Raw genomic sequence first — 23279 nt, forward strand, 5'->3', positions numbered from 1 at the left:
TGCCTTGATGACAGCTTTGCACACTCTTGGCATTCTCTCAACAAGATTCATGAGGTAGTCACCTGGAATGAATTTCAATTAACAGGTGTGCCTTGTTAAGTTAATTTGTGGAATTTCCAACCAGTTGTGTTGTGACAAGGTCGGGGTGGTATACAGAAAATAGCCCTATTTGGTAAAATACCAACTCCATATTATGGCAAGAACAGTTCAAATGATCAAAATGAAACGACAGTCCATTACTTTAACCTCTACAGGATCAGGAGAGGGACAATAAGTTACTCCCCACTATGAAAATGATTAAACTTAACATTTGACCGCTTTAACTTATTTTTAATAACTAATTTGGGAAGTCTAAAGGACATCTACAAGGCAGCTCTTGGAATTACAATAACCAATTGCAGCTGATGAAACACCATAAAAGGCAACATTTCTGTCAATTAATAACCTCGGTAGTATAGTAGGATACTTCTACTCTAACTTGGGCAGCAGGACTGCACAGGGTGTGATAACGCTCATGCCAGGCTCCTGTAACATAATACAGAGAAATAAAACCGGTCACAGCACAATGAGTGCAAGTGAGCTCTTTCAGCTCTCAGCCTAAAATGTCTTCTGATAATATTTCCCTCCTTGCCGGCCCGGTTTCTGTCCCTTTAAACAGCCTTCTTAACTCAAAAGGACAATGAAAAGGAAAGACTGGAAGCAACTGGAGTAATGACCGATGCCGGTGGTTACCCCCCCGATTTCTCTATATTGATTACATCACAAGGAACTTGTGCGAGGTTGTTGGGGGGGGCCATCTGACAGGCGGTTGCCCCCATCAACATGTAATCATGCACCTTGGAGAAACAGACCATTGAAAAAACGGTGACCCCTGACAAGTTTAGGCTGGTCTGCTCCATAAAAAGTAGCTATTAGGAATGAATTGATTAGCATTGCATTTCAGTCTAAGATAACTGAACAGAAAGGGTTAATTGATAACCAAAATGATCTATACAGGATGGGGTAATGGATGTTCTCCAAACGTAAAGGCATTCGCACAATTACGTGTTCAGCCAGCCATAAACCTCAGGGAATAGCCTGGTAACACTTGGCGATGCAAAATAAACACTTGTTAAATAAAAAACAAAAACTGACCATTGATTCTTGATGTGCCTGTGAGTCATTGCATCCATTGCAAAAAACGGGTTTGCTCAACGTCGCTGCGGCCAAACTGACGTTTCTTCTCCACAATGAATGTATACGATCATGTATGTAGCGATCAGAGCAGCAGAATTTAATTCAGGGTGAGTCGTCAGGCAATGTGAAAGGGCTGGTACATAATGGGGTTATCCCAATGCAGTAATGTGTGTGTGTGGGTGAGGGGGGCTAGAGACCAGGCATTGCCCTAGAGGTCCATAACAGCCTCCAGCTGGACCCTCGCCACGTCAACCATGACAGCTCTCTGGCCCAGCAGCTGTACTTACTCTGCTATGTCCATGTATCCACAGGAGGCTGCGGCGTGGAGGGGGATCCAGCCCTCATTGTCGGGCTGGTTGATGGCAGCCCCATGCTCCACCAGGAACGTCACCATGTCCACGTTGTCATCTATGCACGCCTGAAGGAGGGAGGGAGAGAGAAATAGTAAGTACGTTAGAAAAGTACAACATTTAACACTAAGAAACTTCAGTGCAACGACCCCCGAAAGGAGAAAAATCACGAGCTTTCAGAGACATGCAGGTAGGCTTATGTTCGTGTGTGATACCTTCCTCAGATTGTCAGGAGCCAGCTAGCAGCACCTGTGTGTGTGTGTGTGTGTGTGTGTGTGTGTGTGTGTGTGTACACCCAGTTGACCCCGCCGACAAGTAGTGGGTGGTGTCAGTAGGAGCTGGCTCACGTCCCGTTTTAAAAAGAGGCGCATCATTTCTCCAGAAAATTGTTGGGGAATGTTGGCGGGGGTAACATGGCCAAAATGCCAGGACATAGCCGAGGTGTTTGGAATACCTCAGTGCGTACTATTGCTGTTGGGATGGGGGAAATTGGGTGTTCTCTGACAGCTCATATGCAAATTCGTTGAATTTTCACTCCCTCTTCTGCATGACCGATATTTCACTCCAGTCAAATGTGGTTAGACAGAAAAGACCATTGAGTTACCCAAAACAAACTGGCCATTATACCCTCGACTCAGTAGTATTTAGTCCTCGGGAATAGGCTAATCCGTTGCATTCTAGGAACAAGAAACCGGTAAGTCAGAAATTCAAAAGGAGCTTTCTTTTCCTTCAAATACGCATGCCAGGACTTGATAGAGGCAAGGAGCACAAACCTGAGAAGGGAAAAACATTAGACCTAAGCGACGACACTACAAAATGGCTGTAAAGACTAATCTGCTAATTTTAGGTTGCATCCAAAGACAAACCATAACAGCACAATAAATGACATGTGGGAGTGAGCCAGCAACTGTGTGCATATACTAGCTGGGGCGTTCCCTGCCTAGAGGCAAAAGGGATGACAAAGGCCAACTATCTGTAGTAGAGAGACAGAGAGAAAGTAGAGTGAGAGCACTGTAGGGAGCTCAGACTGTGTTCAGAGGACTAGGGGCTGCTGGGCCAGCTCCAGAGTGACGACCTAGGGGTTAAAATGTCACTCGCTTCAAAGCCAGCCAGATAACAAGGTGACTGTCAAAGAAACAAAGCCAGGCTGGGCAAAACATTGTACACAGGAATGACAGGATTAAAACTGGACAAAATGAGTTAAATAACATTTCACTTCTGACGGCAACAGTTTCAGATATCAGTAAGTGGATTTCACAAATCAGGAATGCCCGAAAGGCCCCCCTACTCTCATTTAAACTGAATGAGAGTACTACTGCTAAACGTTACTCTGGGATCCCTTTTCGGACCCAGTACTTGGAGTTGAAATCCCTGCTTTGTATTCAATAACCTTGATCTCTTGATAACTTTCAGACCTTGAGGCTTCCCCCTTCCTAAAAGCTGCCTGTAATGTTTCGCACTCTCTCAGGCTGCTATGACGGCAAAAGCGGTGAGGGAAAATAAAAAATTAAGTTTTATTTAACACACCGGACTCACGTTTGGGTCACAGCTATCTGGCTGGAATCCTTGTCCAAATTTGGGCCGTTTACAGCATCGTACATGGCCAGAGCTGGAGAAGAGTCTGCGTGGGCGTGTGTATTACTATCCTCATGGGTACCTGAAATCCTCAAAAGTCTCCCTCATAGGGACGTTTCCCACGTGTGTGTAAGACATGGCCGTAGGATAGAAGCTGTTCAGGCAGCTGCTAAGAAGAGTGTATCCAGGTGTGTATCCACCTTTCACTCACTGGCTGGCTGGGCACATCTAACTTGGCTGCAGGGCGGACAGAGAGACAGACGGCGCTCCACTGAGCGCAATCCACACAGCTGCTCACAACCACACTCTGGCTGAGTGACAAGATGACGTTATGTCCATCTGTCAAGAGTTCAGTCACCCCTCTGTCAACATCCCTTAGATACACACACATTGTAGTCATTCTTGATAAGAGAGTGACTGCTAAATGCTGAAAACAAAATAATGTAGCTAAATGTAGATGGTATACAAACAGCTAGACCGGTATTCTGCACTGTCTGAAGATTCATACCTGCAGGTGACTGATAATAGGCATCTAAGGTAGTAACGATTTAGGTCAGTTGATTTGTGTACAACTCTCCACCATTTCCCCCTCTGTCGTGTCTCTGACTGCTCCCATACCCCTTAAGGAGAACTCACTGCCGGTTCCTGCTGCTCCCCTCTCCTCCGCTTCATCCCCTACAGGAGGTCCAGCCCACCGGCTGCAGGAGCCCAACAATGTAATCCCTTAATGGCTGTAATTGTTTGTAGCTGACAGGTGCCAGAGTTACTGCCAACATAGCAGGGACGAGTAGCATGGCAGCAGCATGGCAGCCAGGGGGACAGGACGAGGACAGCCAGGGGGACAGGATGAGGAAGAACACAGAAGAAAAAAAGATGGTGAGTGTCATCCTTTGGCAGAGCTGTGGGGAAACTGGCATACCTGTCTGCCCCACTGTCACCGCTCAGAGACAGAGTGGGGCAGCCAGGCATCGCTCAGTGGCCTGCGAGAGACACCCACTGACGCAGGAGGGACACTACCACTGTTTGAAGTGTGTGTGGGGGGCATTCCTTGACCAAGAGGAGCCGCTGAGAAATGCAACGGGAGCAATACCGGGAATGGGTTGAACCAGCTTTTTACTGATGGGGATTTCAGCAGCGATTCGGTGGTTAAAGCGAACAAGGCAGACAAAGCCTCCTCTATTTGATGGCTAAACACACTATGGGCAGAGAGAGGGAGCTAATCTGACTATTAATGTAGGTAATAACAGGAGACGTTGTGAGTAAAGCCCACCTCACACCCAGCTGACCAGACAGGCCTGTTCTGCACTCACAAAGACAATACTAGGGGAAACCTTTTCAGCAGTGATGTCAAGAGTAGAATATAGGGGAAACACTGCAGACATGTATACTGACACTCCATAGGAAACATACATGTCGCCATGCAAACCTGTTTGACCAGTGTTCTAGCTAGAGAGTAGGCCTTGTCACATGTAGCAGTCTGCATAACACAGCAGACAGGGAGAGAGAGGGGAGAGAGGCAGGAAGGAGAGGGCAATGCTGTGTCTCGAAATCGCACAATAAATGTAGCATCATCGTAATGTTTGACCGAAAGCCATCATGACTCGCAGTTCAAGTCCAGTGTTCCTCAACCACACAGAGCTCGGTCGTCGATAGCACAACCCTCTTCAGTATTATTAACACGGACATAACATGAAGACAGCAGCGGAGTATATCAGCGGAGGCTACTTCTCCATTTCCCTGCCAAGATGTTTTTAAACCAATGAGCCCCACTAAGGCCGGCGCGTTTTGGACTTCAAACCCCTTTTAAAATATTCCTGGGCTGTACCATCAGATTCATCTATTTATTCTGAATCCGAAGACACCAACCATTAGTCTGTGTGATTAACGATGTTATGAGACAAGAGCCGATCCCCAAAGGGCCTGGAGACCAGGTCTTTAAGTCTGAAGCGTCTGAATGGTTTGCGCTACAAACTATATCAAACACGCACGTAACATGTTCTGCTCCATGACGCTCACAAGCTATTGAAGGGGTTCTTCTACATAGATCATAGGAAATCCCAGGACAGTGTCTTTAGCTCACATAGTTGGACATTCATTTCCTACTGAGCAAACTATTTCTGTACTTACAGCATTCATATAAAAATAATTTCTCGGATTTGCTGTGGCAACTTTATTTTCCTTTTTTTACATGTCAATAAAACTGATGAACGCACCGGTTGTGTCAAATTGTTTTACATTGTGAGGCTAACTATAAGTGATGGATCACCCCTAGGCCTGAAACCAGGGCTGCCTCCCTCCCCCAGCCATCACTGCAGATGAGAACTCCAAAGTCAGGGCAAGGCCTGGCAAGCAGCACGCGCCGGGTAAAATGCCATCCCATCTCGGCAAACTGCACCTTGGCACATCCCCCTCCGGCCCAGGTGAAATGTCTCCCACACACACACACACACGAGAGAGAGAAGAGTGGGGGACACAGCCGCTGCTGCCCCCCCACCATAGCAGGTGCTTTAGCCTGCAGGCAAGGTGGCCTTTCTAGGAATGCCCTTCTCTAATGGAGAAAGAGATGGGTTCTGGGAAGTAAACACTGACAGAGCTTTAGTAAATTAATCAATGACTCACAGTAGGACAGGATTCCCCACTTCATTGGTCAATAGAGTTAAAGATGCTCTTTGAACCATCTAAAACTAGAGGTCGACCGATTAATCGGAATGGCAGATTGATTAGGGCCGATTAAGTTTTCATAACAATCGGAAATCGGTAATTTTGGACGCGGATTTCTTTTTACACCTTTATTTAACTAGGCAAGTCAGTTAAAAACATATTCTTATTTTCAGTGACGGCCTCGGAACGGTGGGTTAACTGCCTTGTTCAGGGGCAGAACAAATTTTTACCTTGTCAGCTCAGGGATTCAATCTTGCAACCTTACGGTTAACTAGTCCAATGCTCTAACCACCTGCCTCACCAGGAGCCCGCCTGTTACGCGAATGCAGTAAGAAGCCACGGTAAGTTGCTAGCTAGCATTAAACTTAATCAATCATAATCACTAGTTATAACTACACATGGTTGATGATATTACTAGTTTATCTAGCGTGTCCTGCGTTGCATATAAATCGACGCAGTGCGCATTCGCGAAAAAGGACTGCCGTTGCTCCAACGTGTACCTAACCATAAACATCAATGCCTTTCTTAAAATCAATACACAGAAGTATATATTTTTAAACCTGCATATTTAGCTAAAAGAAATCCAGGTTAGCAGGCAATATTAACAAGGTGAAATTGAGTCACTTCTCTTGCGTTCATTGCACGCAGAGTCAGGGTATATGCAACAGTTTGTGCCGCCTGGCTCATTGCGAACTAATTTGCCAGAATGTTACGTAATTATGACATAACATTGAAGGTTGTGCAATGTAACAGCAATATTTAGACTTAGGGATGCCACCCGTTAGGTAAAATACGTAACGGTTCCGTATTTCACTGAAAGAATAAACGTTTTGTTTTCGAGATTCTAGTTTCCGGATTCGACCATATTAATGACCTAAGGCTCGTATTTCTGTGTGTTATTATGTTATAATTAAGTCTATGATTTGATAGAGCAGTCTGACTGAGCGGTGGTAGGCACCAGCAGGCTCGTAAGCATTCATTCAAACATGTTAAAAGGAACCACAAGCTTTCATATGTTCTCATGTTCTGAGCAAGGAACTTAAACGTTGGCTTTCTTACATGACACATATTGCACTTTTACTTTCTTCTCCAACACTTTGTTTTTGCATTATTTAAACCAAATTGAAATCGGCTTTTTTGGTCCTCCAATAATCGGTATCGGCGTTGAAAAATCATAAATCGGTCGACCGCTGTGAAATATATTTTCCATAACCCCCAACAAAATATTTTATTTCCAGCTGTTTGAAGCATAGAAATAGCACAAAACAGATCTACTGCTTCTTTGACTTGCATTCAAATGAGAATGACAGATCTATAACCCACATTTCTGTGAATTTGGTCAGTTTGCCCAAAGGTTACATATCGCAGCTTTAAATGTACGTGCCTCTCCCTCTGAAAACAGTCTGTTTATCCATTAAAATGGTTCAACCATGGAGAATAGCAAAGTAGTTGTCATCTCAAGACAACCACCACTCAAATCAAAGTTTATTTGTCACGTGCGCCGAATACAACAGGTGTAGACAGTGAAATGCTTACTTACAAGCTCTAACCAATGGTGCTGGGGAAAAAAGGTGAGTGTGTTAGGTAAGTAAAGAAATAAAACAGTAAAAAGACATCTGAAAAAAAGAGTAGCAAGGCTATATACAGACACCTGTTAGTCAGGCTTATTGAGGTAGTATGTACATGTAGGTATCGTTAAAGTGACTATGCATATATGATGAACAGAGAGTAGCAGAAGCAGAAAGAGGGGTTGGCGGGTCACAATGCAGATAGCCAATGTGCGGGAGCACTGGTTGGTCGGGCCAATTTAGGTAGTATGTACATGAATGTATAGTTAAAGTGACTATGCATATAAGATAAACAGAGTAGCAGCAGCGTAAAAGAGGGGTTGGGGGGGGCACACAATGCAAATAGTCCGGGTAACCATTTGGTTACCTGTTCAGGAGTCTTATGGCTTGGGGGTAAAAACTGTTGAGAAGCCTTTTTGTCCTAGACTTGGCACTCCGGTACCGCTTGCCATGTGGTAGTAGAGAGAACAGTCTATGACGGGCATGGCTGGGGTCTTGGACAATTTTTAGGGCCTTCCTCTGACACCGCCTGGTGTAGAGGTCCTTGCGGTCGGAGGCAGAGCAATTGCCGTACCAGGCAGTGATGCAACCGGTCAGGATGCTCTCGATGTTGCAGCTGTAGAACCTTTTGAGGATCTCAGGACCCACGCCAAATCTTTTCAGTTTCCTGAGGGGGAATAGGCTTTGTCGTGCCCTTTTTTGTCTTGGTGTGTTTGGACCAATCTAGTTTGTTGTTTATGTGGACACCAAGGAATTTGAAGCTCTCAACCTGCTCCACTACAGCCCAGTCGATGAGAACGTGGGGACATGCTCTGTGCTCCTTTTCCTGTAGTCCACAATCTCCTTTGTCTTGGTTACGTTGAGGGATAGGTTGTTATTCTGGCACCACCCGACCAGGTCTCTGACCTCCCTATAGGCTGTCTCGTCGTTGTCGGTGATCAGGCCTACCACTGTTGTGTCGTCAGCAAACTTGATGGTATTGGAGTCGTGCCTAGCCATGCAGTCGTGGGTGAATAGGGAGTACAGTAGGGGACTGAGAACGCACCCCTGGGGAGCTCCAGTGTTGAGGATCAGCGTGGCAGATGTGTTGCTACCTACCCTCACCACCTGGGGGCGGCCCGTCAGGAAGTCCAGGATCCAGTTGCAGAAGGTGTTTAGTCCCAGGTTCCTTAGCTTGGTGATGAGCTTTGAGGGTACTATGGTGTTAAACGCTGAGCTGTAGTCAATTAACAGCATTCTCACATAGGTGTTCCTTTTGTCCAGGTGGGAAAGGGCATTGTGGAGTGCAATAGAGATTGCATCATCTGTGGATCTGTTTGGGTGGTATGCAAATTCAAAGCACTTCTTTGCTACGGACGTGAGTGCTACGGGTCTGTAGTCATTTAGGCAGGTTGCCTTTGTGTTCTTGGGCACAGGGACTATGGTGGTCTGCTTGAAGCACTCGGTCAGGTAATGATGCTCTTTCTGCCTTACTGAACAACTAGCAAGTGATCCTGGCGGTTTGTTTAATTAAGTAAATCAAGATGTAGTCATCCTTACCAGTTGCAATATTTTTTGCATTTCTATAAGATACACAGCTTTAACGTTCTTATGAATCTCTACATTTGAATAAAAAGTTAAGGCAGCAGCTACTGGAATAGTTTATAATAGTGGATCAACTCTTACCAGGCCTGCTTGTGATTAGAGAAACTCTGGGAATTTACCTCAGTGCAGGCTAGTTAAACCTCAATCGCAGTGCTGCTAAGTGACAGAACACTTAGTGTTTAAAGTTCCCTCCAGTGAAAATAAGATGCTAACACTACAACACTGGACTGTTGTAACTGATGCTCTTTTCAAACACTGAAAAGTACTCCTAAATCAAACCTGCGCGTGTTTATTGGGTGTGTGTGTGTGTGTGTACACATGCGATTATCCATTCCCATCAGTGGAGCGTCAGCTGGCATGTGCCAGGAAGTGACTGTGGCTATGAGTGCACACTTCACAAAAGAGCACCGAGGGTGGGAGGTAGAGTCTGTCTCCTGTAGTCTGAGAGCAGAGCCAAGCACCCCAGTGAAACCTGACCCATAGAAAACACACTGGGTTCACACTGTAAACCAATGTTAGCACAGCCAAATGCCTCCACATCATGGTCCTGCTAGCTAGCCGTCCATGTGCTGACTGCAGGAAATCAAATCAGCGGGCATCTGTCCTGGCCTTGTCAATCGTGGTTTAATGGAGAAGACAGTTGGAAGTGAAGAGGGAACCAACCAGTAGAATGTATGATACACATGACAGAACCAACCTCATCTGCTGGAAGAGACGCTTGGAAGTAGCCTCCATGCTGACTGTGTTCACAAGCTCAGGCTACAAGGAGCGACTGTCCCCCAGCAGTCGAGACTTTCTCCAACCGCAAGGCAATGAAGCAGTGCCCTTTGCGCCTCACACATTCTCTTCAATTTAGGGCACCCATATGGGGCTGATTACAGGGCGCTATCTATAGATTAACTTAAAATCAACCCACCACGAGCAGCAGGGATAAATATGGAAACATTATGAGCAGAAAGAATACAGTGTCCATACGCGCCAGCCTAATGCTAAAATAATACAGAGGATTTCAAGAGCCCTGGCTAGCAGGCGGAGACGGGCAAAGTCGTTCTCAGAGCACAACCAAAAATGCACCAATGACGTCCTCCCCGCCCCAAGAGAGCCCGGGCCGTTGCCATGGCAACCAAGCCCAAAAGAGGACGAGAGTTCAGTCTTGTCGGGCCTTTGTAAGAAACATAAATAAAGAGAGAAAATAGTTAATTTAAAGCACACTGGGGTTGCTCAGAGCCCCCCCAAGGCAGCGCACGGAGCAGACCTCGCAAGTACAAGATCAAAAGCTAATCTTGAGAACAGGGGGAGAGAAGGGTTCCTTCTCTTTTTGGACGTTCCAAGTTTTTGGTCACCCCACCGCTGTTCTCATGACCGGTTATGGTCAAAGGATAGAAACACCGTTCTCTGTTGCTAGACCTCTCAGCAAGGTACCAGTGCTCATCTCCAGAAACGCAGAGTATATTATTGGACAGGTTGAAAGCATAGGTCACCATTAACCATAATAGGTTAGCTTAAATGGATACAACAAATAGAATGGTGACAGCCTACATTAAGAGAACCCAAACTTCAGGGTGGCTATCCTTGTAGCCATTTCTGTGGAAAAACACAAACCACCCCCCCCTCAAAAAATACAACTTCTTGCTAATGTCATCCATATAGCCAGACTTGAGGCAGACGTTGCATTAGTCAGAAGACTTTGCTGTATGACCACAATCCATTTTAGATAGGCTTTTACTGTCAAGTCAAAGGGAACATCAAAAGACTTCCACCTGATTAAAATGTGATTAGCCATTATGCGCCAACCAAGAGTATTTACCCAAAAAGATCATGCCTGTACACAAAGTATCCTAGCCCGTGTATACAGGTTCTCCTATCTATTACAATGAAGTCACACAATACAACACCGTTTCATGCAACATAATGAACCTGTGACAGCTTCCAAACCCTATCTCCCACCCACAGTACAGTTCAGAAAAAGGACAGAGGGCTTTTTCCATACTTTAAAAGGCACTGTACTTCCTACTGCTACAGTTGGGGGTCATTGTGCAGAGCGCTCCATGCTAACTTTAGCAGCACTCCACATCAAGGAGAAGACACTTGAGGACCCCTCCCACCACTTCCTCTGATGGGCAACTAAAAGAAATAGCCTGTTCCAAACCTACTCTGGAACAGTTGTAAGACAAATCCCAAATTAACACAACCAGTAGGCCTAGACTAGATAAAAAATAAAATAAAGTTAAAGCAACGAGTCTGATGCAACAGATCTGAACGTTTAGATTCAAAATGTTGATTAACTTATTTCTTTACATTATAGGCGCAGCAATGTACACAATTCAGTAGGCCACGTGCGAATGTTCATTCCATATTGCAATTAGTTGGAAAACACTTGTCAAAAGGGCACTGCGCATGCGAGCGGATTCATGTGACAGATGAAAATATCCGTAAAATTTAGAAAGAGGAGATCTAAATTGGTTACTTTGAAGCAAGTTGCCTCATATATTAAAACATTCAGTTTTAAAACAATTTAGTATAGGTTTTCAAAATGCATATGGCCACCAGCTCACTGCAAAGTGGTGTGTGACGTTCTGATGAAGCGTTCAAAACAACTGGGAACTATGAAATCTGACTTCAGTGCGTTCAAGACAACTGGGGGGGGGGGGGGGGGGTTATAAGATAGCTGCGACTGGGAGAAATATTTTTGATCGGATATCCAACTCGGAATCGCAGGCCTCTTTGTAGCGCTCCGACTCTCCCACCTGAAGATCACTGACATGATTTGACCTCATTTTTCCAGAGTTCCCAGTTGTCTTGAAAGCCCAAAAGATGCTGCTGGTCTGACAGATTTTCCACTCAAAGGCTTTGTATGCTGAACGCATGTGATAATTCCACTAAATAATGCAAAATTAACCTACAGACCGGCAAGCATGACCAGTCAAAATGTATTTACATAGACTGGTATTTCCATCAATGAATAGGCTAAAAGTGATTATTTTGCAGTGGGACTCCTTCGCACAGACAATTGCCGGCAAAAATTGTATTTAACGTCGGCTTTTCAAGTTTTTTTTCAATAAAATCGGACAATGGCCGGCTATTCCCAGCTAACGGAAACCCTGGTCTCAAACCCACCAGGCAGACGGGTCTCCAACAGGTCATTCCAACCACTAGTAGCCATGGCTAGGACCCTGGGTAATTCCCAACATGATTTGAACCAGTGTGGGTCAGTTGGTAGAGCATTGCACTTGCAACGACAGGGTTGTGGGTTCACTAGTACAAAAATGTATGCACTCACTACGGATAAGAGCATCTGCTAAATGACTACAAAGCAAATGTAACATTACCAGGATCATATCTGGGCCCTAGCTGTAGGTTATATTGTGGGCTCCTGATCAGGAAACATCCAGGGCCCTAGGTAATGGTGTTCAAATATGGCACAGCCAGTGCTGGCTTTAGAAACTTTTGTTTTAGCACAGGAACCAGCTCTGAACAGATGACAATCATAAACAAAAACACTGTGTGCCATGAGTGGAGAACAGTGTGGTCACTGAGCAGCTGTTTAAACCAATAACAACTGAGAGATGCCTGAGTCACTCTCCAGTGGGATCAAAGCACCAGCACAGCCACCAAGAACTTGGAGCTCTTTGAAAACATGAATTCATAAAATCTAAATGACAGCATTATTGGTCACAATATCAACACCATAAAAAAGTATTACTGTTGTACTTTTTCTGTAGCAACTATCACCATTCTATCATTTTGTCAACCGTCTGCTCATGTGTTTCAGATAAGCCTCACTGGCCTTTTGAGAAAACAAAACTGGTAATCTAATTTCAGAGCCGAGAGAGAGGAAGGCAGTGCAACATTTGAGTATCTGTCAGAAAAAGCAAAACATCCAAGGGCCTGGCTTTAAAATATCACATGTACAACCTAAATATGCCTGCTGGCTTTTTGAGTCAGCAACTAAATGGATTAACAGGAGATAGAGCTCCACTGTGGAGCTCTTGTTTTCTTTTTGGAAAAGACCCATTTACTCCCTTATAAAGCAACAGTATGGAGACAAAGCAGCTTCTCCTGGAGACCAACACTGGCCCCTTTCTCTCCCTCGCAACCTTGCTTCCTTTCCGCAGCCACCTAGCATAGCTGCAGCCAAGCCACAGTCTAGCATAGCAGTGGAGAACTTCCCAGATAAGTAATACTCCGGGGCTCAGGGCTTCAAGGAGTGACGCTCTGGCCACACCTACTGGGCTATGTCACCGGCTCAGAGGCACGCAGCCACTTCCACAAAAGGAATTCCTTCTTACTGTGAGTGAGTGAGTGAGTGAGTGAGTGAGTGAGTGAGTGAGTGAGTGAGTGAGTGAGTGAGTGAGTGAGTGAGTGAGTGAGTGAGTGAGAGAGAGAGAGAGATGGAAAAGAGGGAGCAAGTGAGCGAATGTGTGTGGTTTAAAAGCACAAAGCTACTGCAGAGGCCAGGGGGGGAAAGCGCTGCGAGGCGGCCAGCTGGGTTCCTCCACTAGATGAGCCCTGTTGGGAGCCGTAACCCGTCTGCACAGAGAACTCTGCCTCCACTGCTGCTGAGGACGACCATATATGGCTCTGGGATTCCCATGGAAAAAGGCCAGGATTGAAGCAGAAGGGGAAAAAGTCCAGGGAGATTGTAACTATACATTCCGGTTTACGCTCTGCAGCCAAAACAATAGCCCTGCTTGAGAGCCAAGATTGTTTCCATGAGCTGTTAGTGTCAGTGGTCCAAGGAGAGGGGCATGAGGGGACAACGAGGTCAGACGGCCACAGTAACACGAGTGTGTGTGTAGCACAATCTCCCTTAATACCGTGCATTATGTGGGTTAACCTACAGCCATGAGCAGAAAATGCTGATGAAGCCTGTTGTTCATGTCATTCTCCAGGCAAGCACTGCCTGGACTCCAGAGGTTAAAGGGACAGTGTGTATGCTTGTGTCTGCCCGCCAGGCATTCAAACAATCCATAGCCATTACGGTTGAAAAATATGGATTACCTCCATAGCCGTTGGAGTAAAGGCTCCAGCCGTTGTCCCCTGCCCTGTGCCACCGTCAACACCTCCACACGTGATCGGAACTCAATGTCTCAAATAGGACCGTGCACATTATATTGTCTTTCTTAGGCCTAGCTCACAAGACATGATCTCTTTCGTTCATTACCAAAAGGCTACTCTTGGGAAGAAACAAGTCAAGACACAGATAAGCATCAGAGTGTGATTTCCTTCAAGAGCTAAGCCACACAGTACTCGATGAGGAAACAGTTTACACACTTAGGAGGGTTGTCTTGGCTCGCCAATGTAAGAGGGGCATATAGGGCAGACTGGGCTTTGTGTTCTGTGATGGTGGGGCGATTGCTGGGTAATGGGGGGGGGGGGGGGGGGGGGGGTTAGATGAAGTAGGAGTTGGTAGATGAAGCCGTGCTCACTTGTGGAGCCTCAACGAGGAAATGAGAAAAATAAACAAATACTTCCTGTTCCTCTGCCTGAAAATCTCCCCAACACCCCCATCCCCCACTACATCCTATTCCCCTCATTTAGGAAGAGGATAAACATTCCTGTCAGTCCTCCTGCCCTCTCAAAACAGACAACGACAGCAGGGCACACCTTTAATTAGCCAATGAAAATCCACATGAGGAGTCCTGAGCAGAGACAAAAGCTCTGGTGGAGACTAGGGCGTTGGGATTTCCGAAGGCACACCTAATCTCCCTGAGCCTCAGAAAATGTCAACTACATTGGAAGGCTCACATGAATCTCCAGTGTGGTCCGAGGAGACTAAATTGGACCAAAATTACTGGTACCCCAAAAGCTTTATTTATTTTGTAAATGTATGCTAAACGGCTCATTGCTCGTGAAAGAAAGAGTTCACTTATTTGGGTTGAAAAGGTTGTACTTCTTGATTGACGTTGCTGTGCTTCCAACTGTAGCCTCTTTCCCCCAGACAGGAACATGTACAGTAGGGCATTCTGCTTATTTTTGGTTCAGTTAATTATTCATTTGGCAGGCTAACATCTGGGATAGGAGCTCAATTAGACTTAACGACCAGACAATATTCACGATCTACAAAATGTCAATCAAGTCTACAATATTAGGAAACGAACAGTGAAAAATATGCAAACGACGACATTGACGCAAAATGTCCACTCCTATTTTTTTTTTTTAAAGGCACAAGGGTGAAAATAAAAGTACATTTACCTTCTAGTATATTCCTGCTCTGAATAGTGTCCTACTCTGGTCTGTTCAGCGGTGTTAATGGCACCACTAAATTACTGTACCTGGAGATACTAAATAAATCAGTGGTATTGAATGATGTCCAATTCCTACAGCCATCAAAACTCACAAGCCAAACACACTGACACCCAGCTCGATTCACTGACACGGCTTCTACTCTGCAGTCAAATACACATGCACAACACACACACACCACAGACTATAATTAAAAAGCCCCTGTCTGCACAACAGCACGCAGCAGTTTCACTGGCACAGTCACAAGGCTGGTGGTGGCTCAGTACAAAACTAGATCCATCACAGGCTGAGGGGAAGAGGCAGACTGGTTAGCCTGTACAAAGGTTGCTAAAGACTTTGTTGTGTACTGGGTTGACTATAGGCATGGCAAGTAGCCCACTTCGTAACCACATAAGGGTGTGATGCCCGTCATGTCTAGTAGGCTGTAGGTCCTTCACTCATACTCTAGGGTGGTCTAGGCCTACATCTTATGGTCCTTCACCTAGGCTGTAATTAGGGCTTTACCTCAGGGATCGCGTTCGAGTTCAGATGTTTGCATTTTCCAAATACAGACCATCAAAGAACCTGATTTGAAACAATTACACTTGCGTTTTATGTTGCTTACAATATAAAAAAACATCATATTTCTAATGTTTATCATAGAAAGAACGTAGCCAGTTACATTTCCTAATGATTTTCTGGAATTTAATCTTGCATTTTTCCAGAGAAAAGTATCTACACATCAGAGATCTGTCTGCTGATTGCTGAGAACTCAGAAACAGGCATTTGAGTGGAGAAGTGCAACTGAAGCACTAAATTAGTCTGAATCCAGGCTGAAATTACAATAATAAGCATTTTAGATATGGGTTTACAAAATGCAGCAATGTATTTCATATACGTTCTTTTTTGCATGAAAAACGCAGAATTCTGTTTTAATGTGACACCTGTACCTGTCAGTACAGTTTCTGGTGCACCAATTTCACTGGCTGGAAAGATGAGGCCATTTTGAGATGAATTGAAAGAATGTAACTTCTCCCTCCCAGGACAACAACAAAATAGACTGGGCTTAATTGTCCTCATCGCTGCATAAGACAGAGGAACTCAGTCTTCAGCTTCCAGGTGTTTTCGGTTCAAAAACACCTTATAAGCACACACTCAGTAAGGCATATGACTGCTGGAACGCAAAGAACCCTGGGATGGTTTAAAGACCAATCTAGAGCAGAGGAGACTGTCACAGGGTGAATAAAAACAGACACGCTGCTGAAGTCATCCCACTCAAATTTTGTAGCAGCTCAATACTATGCTAAAGCCCAAGTGTGGCAGGAGATGTGGGGCGGCGGGCGAGGAGAGAAAGAGAGCTCGGCAGCTTCTCATCCCAGTTTACCTTACACAGATGTTGTCAACGGGTCTATGTGCCGGGACTATTTCTCAGCGACCCGAGGAGCCCTGACGACATAGTGAGAGATCTATAGCTTCTCGCTCGGGTGATAAATAGTTTGCATGTACAGGAAAGCACAGTGACATCAAATGTACTTGTGTGAGAAGGTGGCACACAGGTGTGGATGAATGGCAGCTTGTGGTTTCAAAAATGAAATTGATAGCCGAGTCACCAGCTTTATTGTCTCGTTTTGATCATGGCCGATATCCGCGGAGCACCTAGCCTATCGGTTGCTAGTGTGTGACAGGTCAAGTCCATCTCCACAGCCTGCTTGGCTGTCATGTCTGTCTGATCACATACGTGGCAAAAGAAGGTCGAGTTTACACCCCTGCTGAGGAATTCTACCTTCAACCCCAGGTGAACCAGTTTCAACCTGCGGTGACGCTTGTCTTAAATACTTCAGGCAGTTCCTACCACTCGAGCCCTTTCATAATTAAAGCGTCAAGAAATTGGGTATCAATAAGTCTCAAGAAAATGTGAGTGTTTATGCATTTTTTTTTTTTAATATATGTTTTATTTGAGGTAACATTGGAAAAAAATACCCAAGAAAATCTGGAGTTGAACAGGCATGGAAGGTGTGTGCGACACATTGCGTAAGGAAGCCATGCCGACGTGTCATGATCAGCAGACTACCTGACATGTTGTGAAGCAGTCGAGAGCAACGACACAAGGACTTCCTGCACTTGATTATAGGTTGTGGAAACACTTCAATGAAACCTTAGACGGGGCCCGCCTGACAGAGCAAGACCTACCAATTATAAACAGGTAGAATGTGCAAGTTCCGTGAGCTTTTCTAATATTACAGTTGTCACAGGCTAGAGGCCCGTGATGGTTACGCTGATGATTCAGAGGCAACGTTGAATCAACATTGGGTTGGGTGACCCGTAACGCTTGAATTATAATAATATGTTATTAATGCACTCGTGTCCATAAAAACTGACAAGCAATCGACTGCTACGGTTATGAAAACATCAAACCATATTAGCCATTAAGCTTTCTACAAGACAGACTGAACGCATAGACAAAGAGTAACACGATTCAGATTGCCTTAATTCCATACTATAAATATCTGCGGAACATTTGAATGTATTCTCAATTGTCATGCTGCTATGTGCATTATTAAACGCATGAATCGCTGCCTTTGGGCAGGTAAATTAGAAAGGCTAAATTTAAGCTACAACAAAAGGGGTGGTTCAAATATTTTTCTTATAGATTTCTATAATGCCTTTCTAAGAGAGGTACTCCAAGGGCTTTACATAGTAACGGCTAAAGTCCCCTCAACCACCAATGAAATGTGGATCTTAAAAAGACACCCAAAAACGACCAAATATTCAGTTTCAGACCATTCCGCAGAATGGTTTCAAAGGAAGTGGGGCATGTCACTGTAAGAGTCCCCTCCTCCACAAACCAAACAGTGCCATGTTCACACTGCACCTCCATACCCAGTCCACTGCCAAACAGGCCACCTCCAACTTTGATTAAGGGCTAGGAATAGACACCCTCAATGAGCAAACCGGCTCAGAGTGGCATTGTTTGAGTGACATCTACAGGAAAAGGTATCAGGTAGAGAATGATGTCTAAAAGAAAAATACAAAATGCAGTTTCTTTATCTTCTGGGCCTTGGTATGGGGAAAAGAACTGACTGATAGTATTCAGTCTTGTTTTGTGTTCCTTTGATTATCTTCCAAGGTGAGCAACGACAAATGTCCCTAGTAATGAGAGGAACATGGTGCTCCCGTCATCAAAAGTCACACAGCTCGTTTCAACTTAATCTAGCCCTAATTGGGCAGAGCTTTCAGGTCCTGACACACACCAACTCACTACGGATCAGGTGATCCGTGGTAACCCAAAACGCTCTCTGCTTCCCTCCAGGGTAAGTGAGTTTACAGCCTTAAGAACAAAAAAAATAAAAATCAGAACGCCGCATGACTGGTGGAAGCAATGTTCCAGAACATAATAGTTCAGCAATAGGATCTGTGTGAAGAAAACACTTTACAAGGCCAGACCTTCAAAATATCAGGTCAACAAGTACATTTTACAAATTGAATCAAGAGGTTTAATTCAAGCAACAACAAAAATCTCAACACCTCTACTGAAAGTCAGAATCTGTGCTTCCTACCATGAGACAGCCCCCCCCACGGCTCTCATTGGCCAACTGGGAGTCTCTGTCACAGCTGAGAATCTCAGGGTTGGGGTTGGAGCAATTATGTAATATATTAATGTAACTGGTGCTGTTTTGGATGGAACTGCAGTGAGGGCCCCATGCACTGCTGTCTGCATAGGTTCCATTTCAAGATTCATGCAGCCCATGTGATTCTAAACTGCTGCTGGCTACTCTGCTCAGTCAGTGGTTATATAACTCTGTATGTACACAAATCGGCAGACAAGCCACTAGCAACTTGACATTCACACACTGATAGTGAGGGTGTGGAACGTAAACTGTTGCTAAGGTTAAAAAAAAAAAAAAAAGTGAACAGTTGGCATTTTATCGAGCCTATCCCAATGATGTCGTAAAACCTTCACCATGACGTTAAAACCACAACTTACAAAAAGCAACTTTGACGAGCCAGTAAAAATGTAATATTTTTACAATACCTGTACCAGCTAGACATAGACATATATATATATATGTCTAAGTACATTACCAATGATAGACAATATGGATGACTCAAGAGAAAGGCCAGATATGGGTGAATACGCCTGTTGTTTCACTGTGCAGGCCCTGCCTTGATACGGCACAGTAGGTGGCAGTCAGCTGGGTCCTGGCATTGCCTGGGGAGAGGCTGGCAGGCCAGAAAGAGGGTAAGACTGTGTGTGGGGGGTGGGGGGGTTAGGTGACAGCTGAGGAATGCTTGCTCTGCTCTCCCTTTGCCATGGTTTCCACCGACTGTCATGTGAGGAATGCACGGGCCAGGAGGACAGGGACGGAATGCTACCCATCCAGCACATATCTACAAACATCTCTCTCCAGTCCTGCTCCCTCATTCACAACTCCCTGTACCTCCTCTTCACCCCTCACCACACAACTGTGTGGAAAGCTTTACAATTCTGGTTTACAGTAGCACCATTATAGCTCTTTCCTTCCCACATTTCCTCAGTGGTCCTAGAGGGCTGCAGGGTGTGAAGGCTTGTGCCCCAGCAGTAAAGATGTCAGCATGCTTCAGTTCGGCTGGTGCCTCGTCAAACTCAGGTAGCTGAACGAGTGTGCTCGCATACTCCCTTAAAGACCTTTTTTTTTTTATGCGATATTACCGTTTGTCCAGGAAGACGCCATAGTCAGTCAGAATTATTCTAAGAAAACTCAAGAAATCGGTCATAAAATTGCTGTTTTTGCCAAGGTGATCTTAGTCGCACAATTTTACATCTAAGATGTTTGATTCAGTATTTCTCAAGGGGGGAAAAATGTGCATTAAAAAAACAAGTCGTCTCCCATTGAATGACAAAGAATTTATTGAAGAATCCCTACTGTTGACCAATCAGCGACGAAAAGGCGTAGACTTGCCTCCAGAAAAAAATAAGTGTGCCCAACCAGCCCAAAAAAAACTCACTGAAGTCCAAAACATCACAAAATGTTGGGATAATACATGCACAAACTCTTCCGAACTGGAAGCACGCAGAAGCCTTAACACTCCCGATTCAGATTAACAACGTCTCAAATCAGTCAAATAGGCCTAGTTTTTTGTGAAAGGCTGGGACAAATGTCCTCCAGGTCCATAGTTAACAGTGGTGGTCATTCACAACAAAGGTGAACATCAGAGGCCATTGTTCAGTGACTCGTAGGTAAACTCTGTTTCACATAGACAAACCCTTTCAAGCCAGACTGTCCACAAACTCCAATGCATGCCAGGCCTCCAGTACAAAGCTAAGCAGTCCAGAGTGTGGCAATGACTCATACCCAAACTTAGAATAATCTCCTCAAACCAAGCTATACTGAGAAGAACTGGTGCAGGTGGTATTTATAACATGGCACTCAGTGGCAGGAGTGCAGTGCAGTCACTGCACCCAAGGAGGAGTGAGTTACCCTCCGTGTAAAAACAGAGCATTGTTACAACCAAAGCGAGAGGTCACTGCCTTGTCACCAGGAAGGGAAATGGTTCAGGGCATGTCATCAGCACACGACAACCCCCATAAACAATTGTTGCAGATAAAATAACAGATCTACAGCTGCAACTGAAAGGAGACTTGCCACTGTACCATGTCAATAAGCCTACACTGCCTGGCTGGTCAGTTGTCACTCAGGTACCTGCGTGGTAGCAGCATTAGAGTCATGTTAAAGCCACCGTAGTCTCACTACTAAGCCAATTATTACAGTAGTGGTGAATCGTGGCACCATGTTTGACTCAAATAAAAAGGCTAGTCAAACGCAGGCAGACGACTACTAATCCTTACTAGACTGTTTGGTTTAGTTCCATTCAAGACCAGGACTAGGGTGCATTACCACTACTGGCCTCCTGCTAATAGGAGGGGAGTCCATCCCACTTTGGGAGAGTCATTAACCATTCATTCTGACAACTTTGATTCTCTAAGCCAACTGGCCCTACTCCTTGAAGGCAGAGATTTCCAACATGGATAATGATTAGCAAAGCCATCAGGGACAATTAACGTGGCAACCCAGACTGAGCCACATTTGATGGGGGTTAGCAAAAAGGTCACTATTAAAATAGTATCAAGATATTTTTAATAGCAAATATGTTTATACTTTTTTTTTCTGCGTTGTTGAGAAAGTTGTAGTCGGTGCATGTGTCCAATATAATTTGAATTGTCAGATATCCGGATACGTTTTTAACTTGAGCACTGCTGCACGAGGGAGCTGTGGAGGGGCCGGTGAGATTGGAATGAGCAGACTAAGGCAGATAGTGACGCTACTCGTCTACAGCCAAGACTACCTAGCTTGTAGAAGCCACAACGTTATTTATCATCCCATATAACAGTGCCAATCTTGACTGGAGTAGCCCAGAGAAGCTAAGCTAGCCAACTATAGCTAGCTAGGCTAATTGAGGCCACATTTTGCGCTCACTATCCATTGAGCCACGTTGATTGGCCAACGCTACCAGTCTTTTTTTATGGGGAGAACGTTATAAAAACTACAATGAAAGGTTTGTTTTTATTAAATGTATAATTTGAAATGTCATGGTATATTCTTGCATGTAACATGGATATTTTAAATTTAGAAAATGCCTGGATGCTAAAATTAATACTCAAAAGAATTTGAATACTAACGCCCGTTCAGATATTCAAATAAACGTGCACATCCCTAAACAAAATCTCTGTTGGTTTGAGCAAACCAACATCAGCCAGACCTTCCTGAAATCCTAGGATTAGCAAGCTAAACGCCAATCCCTATATCGCCTTCAACTCTTTTCCAAGACCCTGAAGCCAGGGATCACATGCTGGAACACAAACAAAGCTGCTCCAAGTCTCTCCAGACATGGTTAGGTCTCAAGCACTGCGTCGCAAATGCTTTCCTCACCTCTGCTTGTCCCTGGAGTGGACTCCGGTCCCAAAAAAAGGCTATATTTTCACCCAGTGAGCCTGCGCAGTGCAGGAGGCTGACTAATTCCAGTTGAAAGGAAGACAAACTCAGTAACCCTAAAGAAAGGCTGATTAAGAAACAGTTCCTGACTAGTAGTGCATATCTAATGTCAGATAAGACAAAGTAATTTGTGTGAATTCCTCATCCCCCCCAAAAAAAATCAACTAGAGATACAGCAGCATCTATTCTAGAGACAAGGCACCACTTCTACACCCTGAGATCGGCCTTCGGGGATATAGCCTTGCCCGGCAATAACAGTTTTTGAAAGGTGCACACATCACACTACTTAAGAGAAAGAGTGGGTGATGCATCACTTAGCAAACAGGACATCTGAGTGATGAGATCATTGTAGATGTAAGGTGCAAGACAGTTTGAACATGCAAGACTTCAATAAACAATGTTTCATTCTGACTTTACTAAAAATGCATTTGAGGAGACAGGCAGGCCCACACTTTCTCAATTTTGCATTTACACCTGTGTGAAAACCTTTGATGAACAGTTAACACGTTATTCTATGGCTACAATGACAAAACAATAGCATGACTTAAAATGTTTATGTGCAGTATCCGTTTGAAGAACAAAACTTTCAACTGAATTAGAGAAGTTGTGGCTTCCACGGGCACTCTGTTTTGGTTGTCAGTATTCAAGGTAACAGGCTGGTGCTCCACCTGCCATAACGTAAGCTAAAGTGTTGACTAATAACATTAACAGCCCAGAAACCTAGGATTGGCTTCTTTCACACAGCTGAAAGCGACAGGTATTGACATGTAAACCTCACACCTCCCAGAGAGAATGTGTCAGCTGTTATCCGATTGCAGTCTACTGTGCAGCAAAACACGTCAGTAATGCAACATTGCAATCCGAACACACCGGCAGGATATAGGCAAGCTAGCCTAATTTAGAGCCAATAGCCAATTCCAAAGTGTAACAACCTTTATAAAAATGAGTTTATGATTCTAATTCTGAGCATTTACTTAGTGTTATGCTAAGAATGTTAGTTAGTATACTTTTCAAATAGCCTAGCTATCATAACTACTTTGAAACACCACAAGCTTTAATGTTTGCCAATCCATGCAGATAGCTTATAATACAATTGCACAGATCTATGCATAGTTATATCCTGTGTTTATATCAAAATAACTGGGCTGTGTACACCTTACCAGAGCAGC

The 23279-nt window shown here is 44.6% G+C and overlaps 1 protein-coding gene across 11 annotated transcripts in view; it reads right to left on the reverse strand.

The window, feature by feature from the left end:
- LOC139533945 (protein phosphatase 1 regulatory subunit 12A-like) overlaps positions 1–23279 on the reverse strand; it is a 69163-nt gene that overhangs the window by 44257 nt on the left and 1627 nt on the right. For all 11 annotated transcript variants that reach the window (XR_011666891.1, XM_071332484.1, XM_071332479.1 and 8 more), the window contains exon 2: positions 1464–1594. Coding sequence is in view for 10 of the 11 variants with exons in the window: in XM_071332484.1 (XP_071188585.1) it covers positions 1464–1594 (131 nt within the window). In the remaining variant the exon portion in view is untranslated. The remainder of the gene's footprint in view (positions 1–1463; positions 1595–23279) is intronic.

Source organism: Salvelinus alpinus, chromosome 11 (genome assembly GCF_045679555.1).
Source record: "Salvelinus alpinus chromosome 11, SLU_Salpinus.1, whole genome shotgun sequence".
Lineage (NCBI taxonomy): Eukaryota > Metazoa > Chordata > Actinopteri > Salmoniformes > Salmonidae > Salvelinus > Salvelinus alpinus.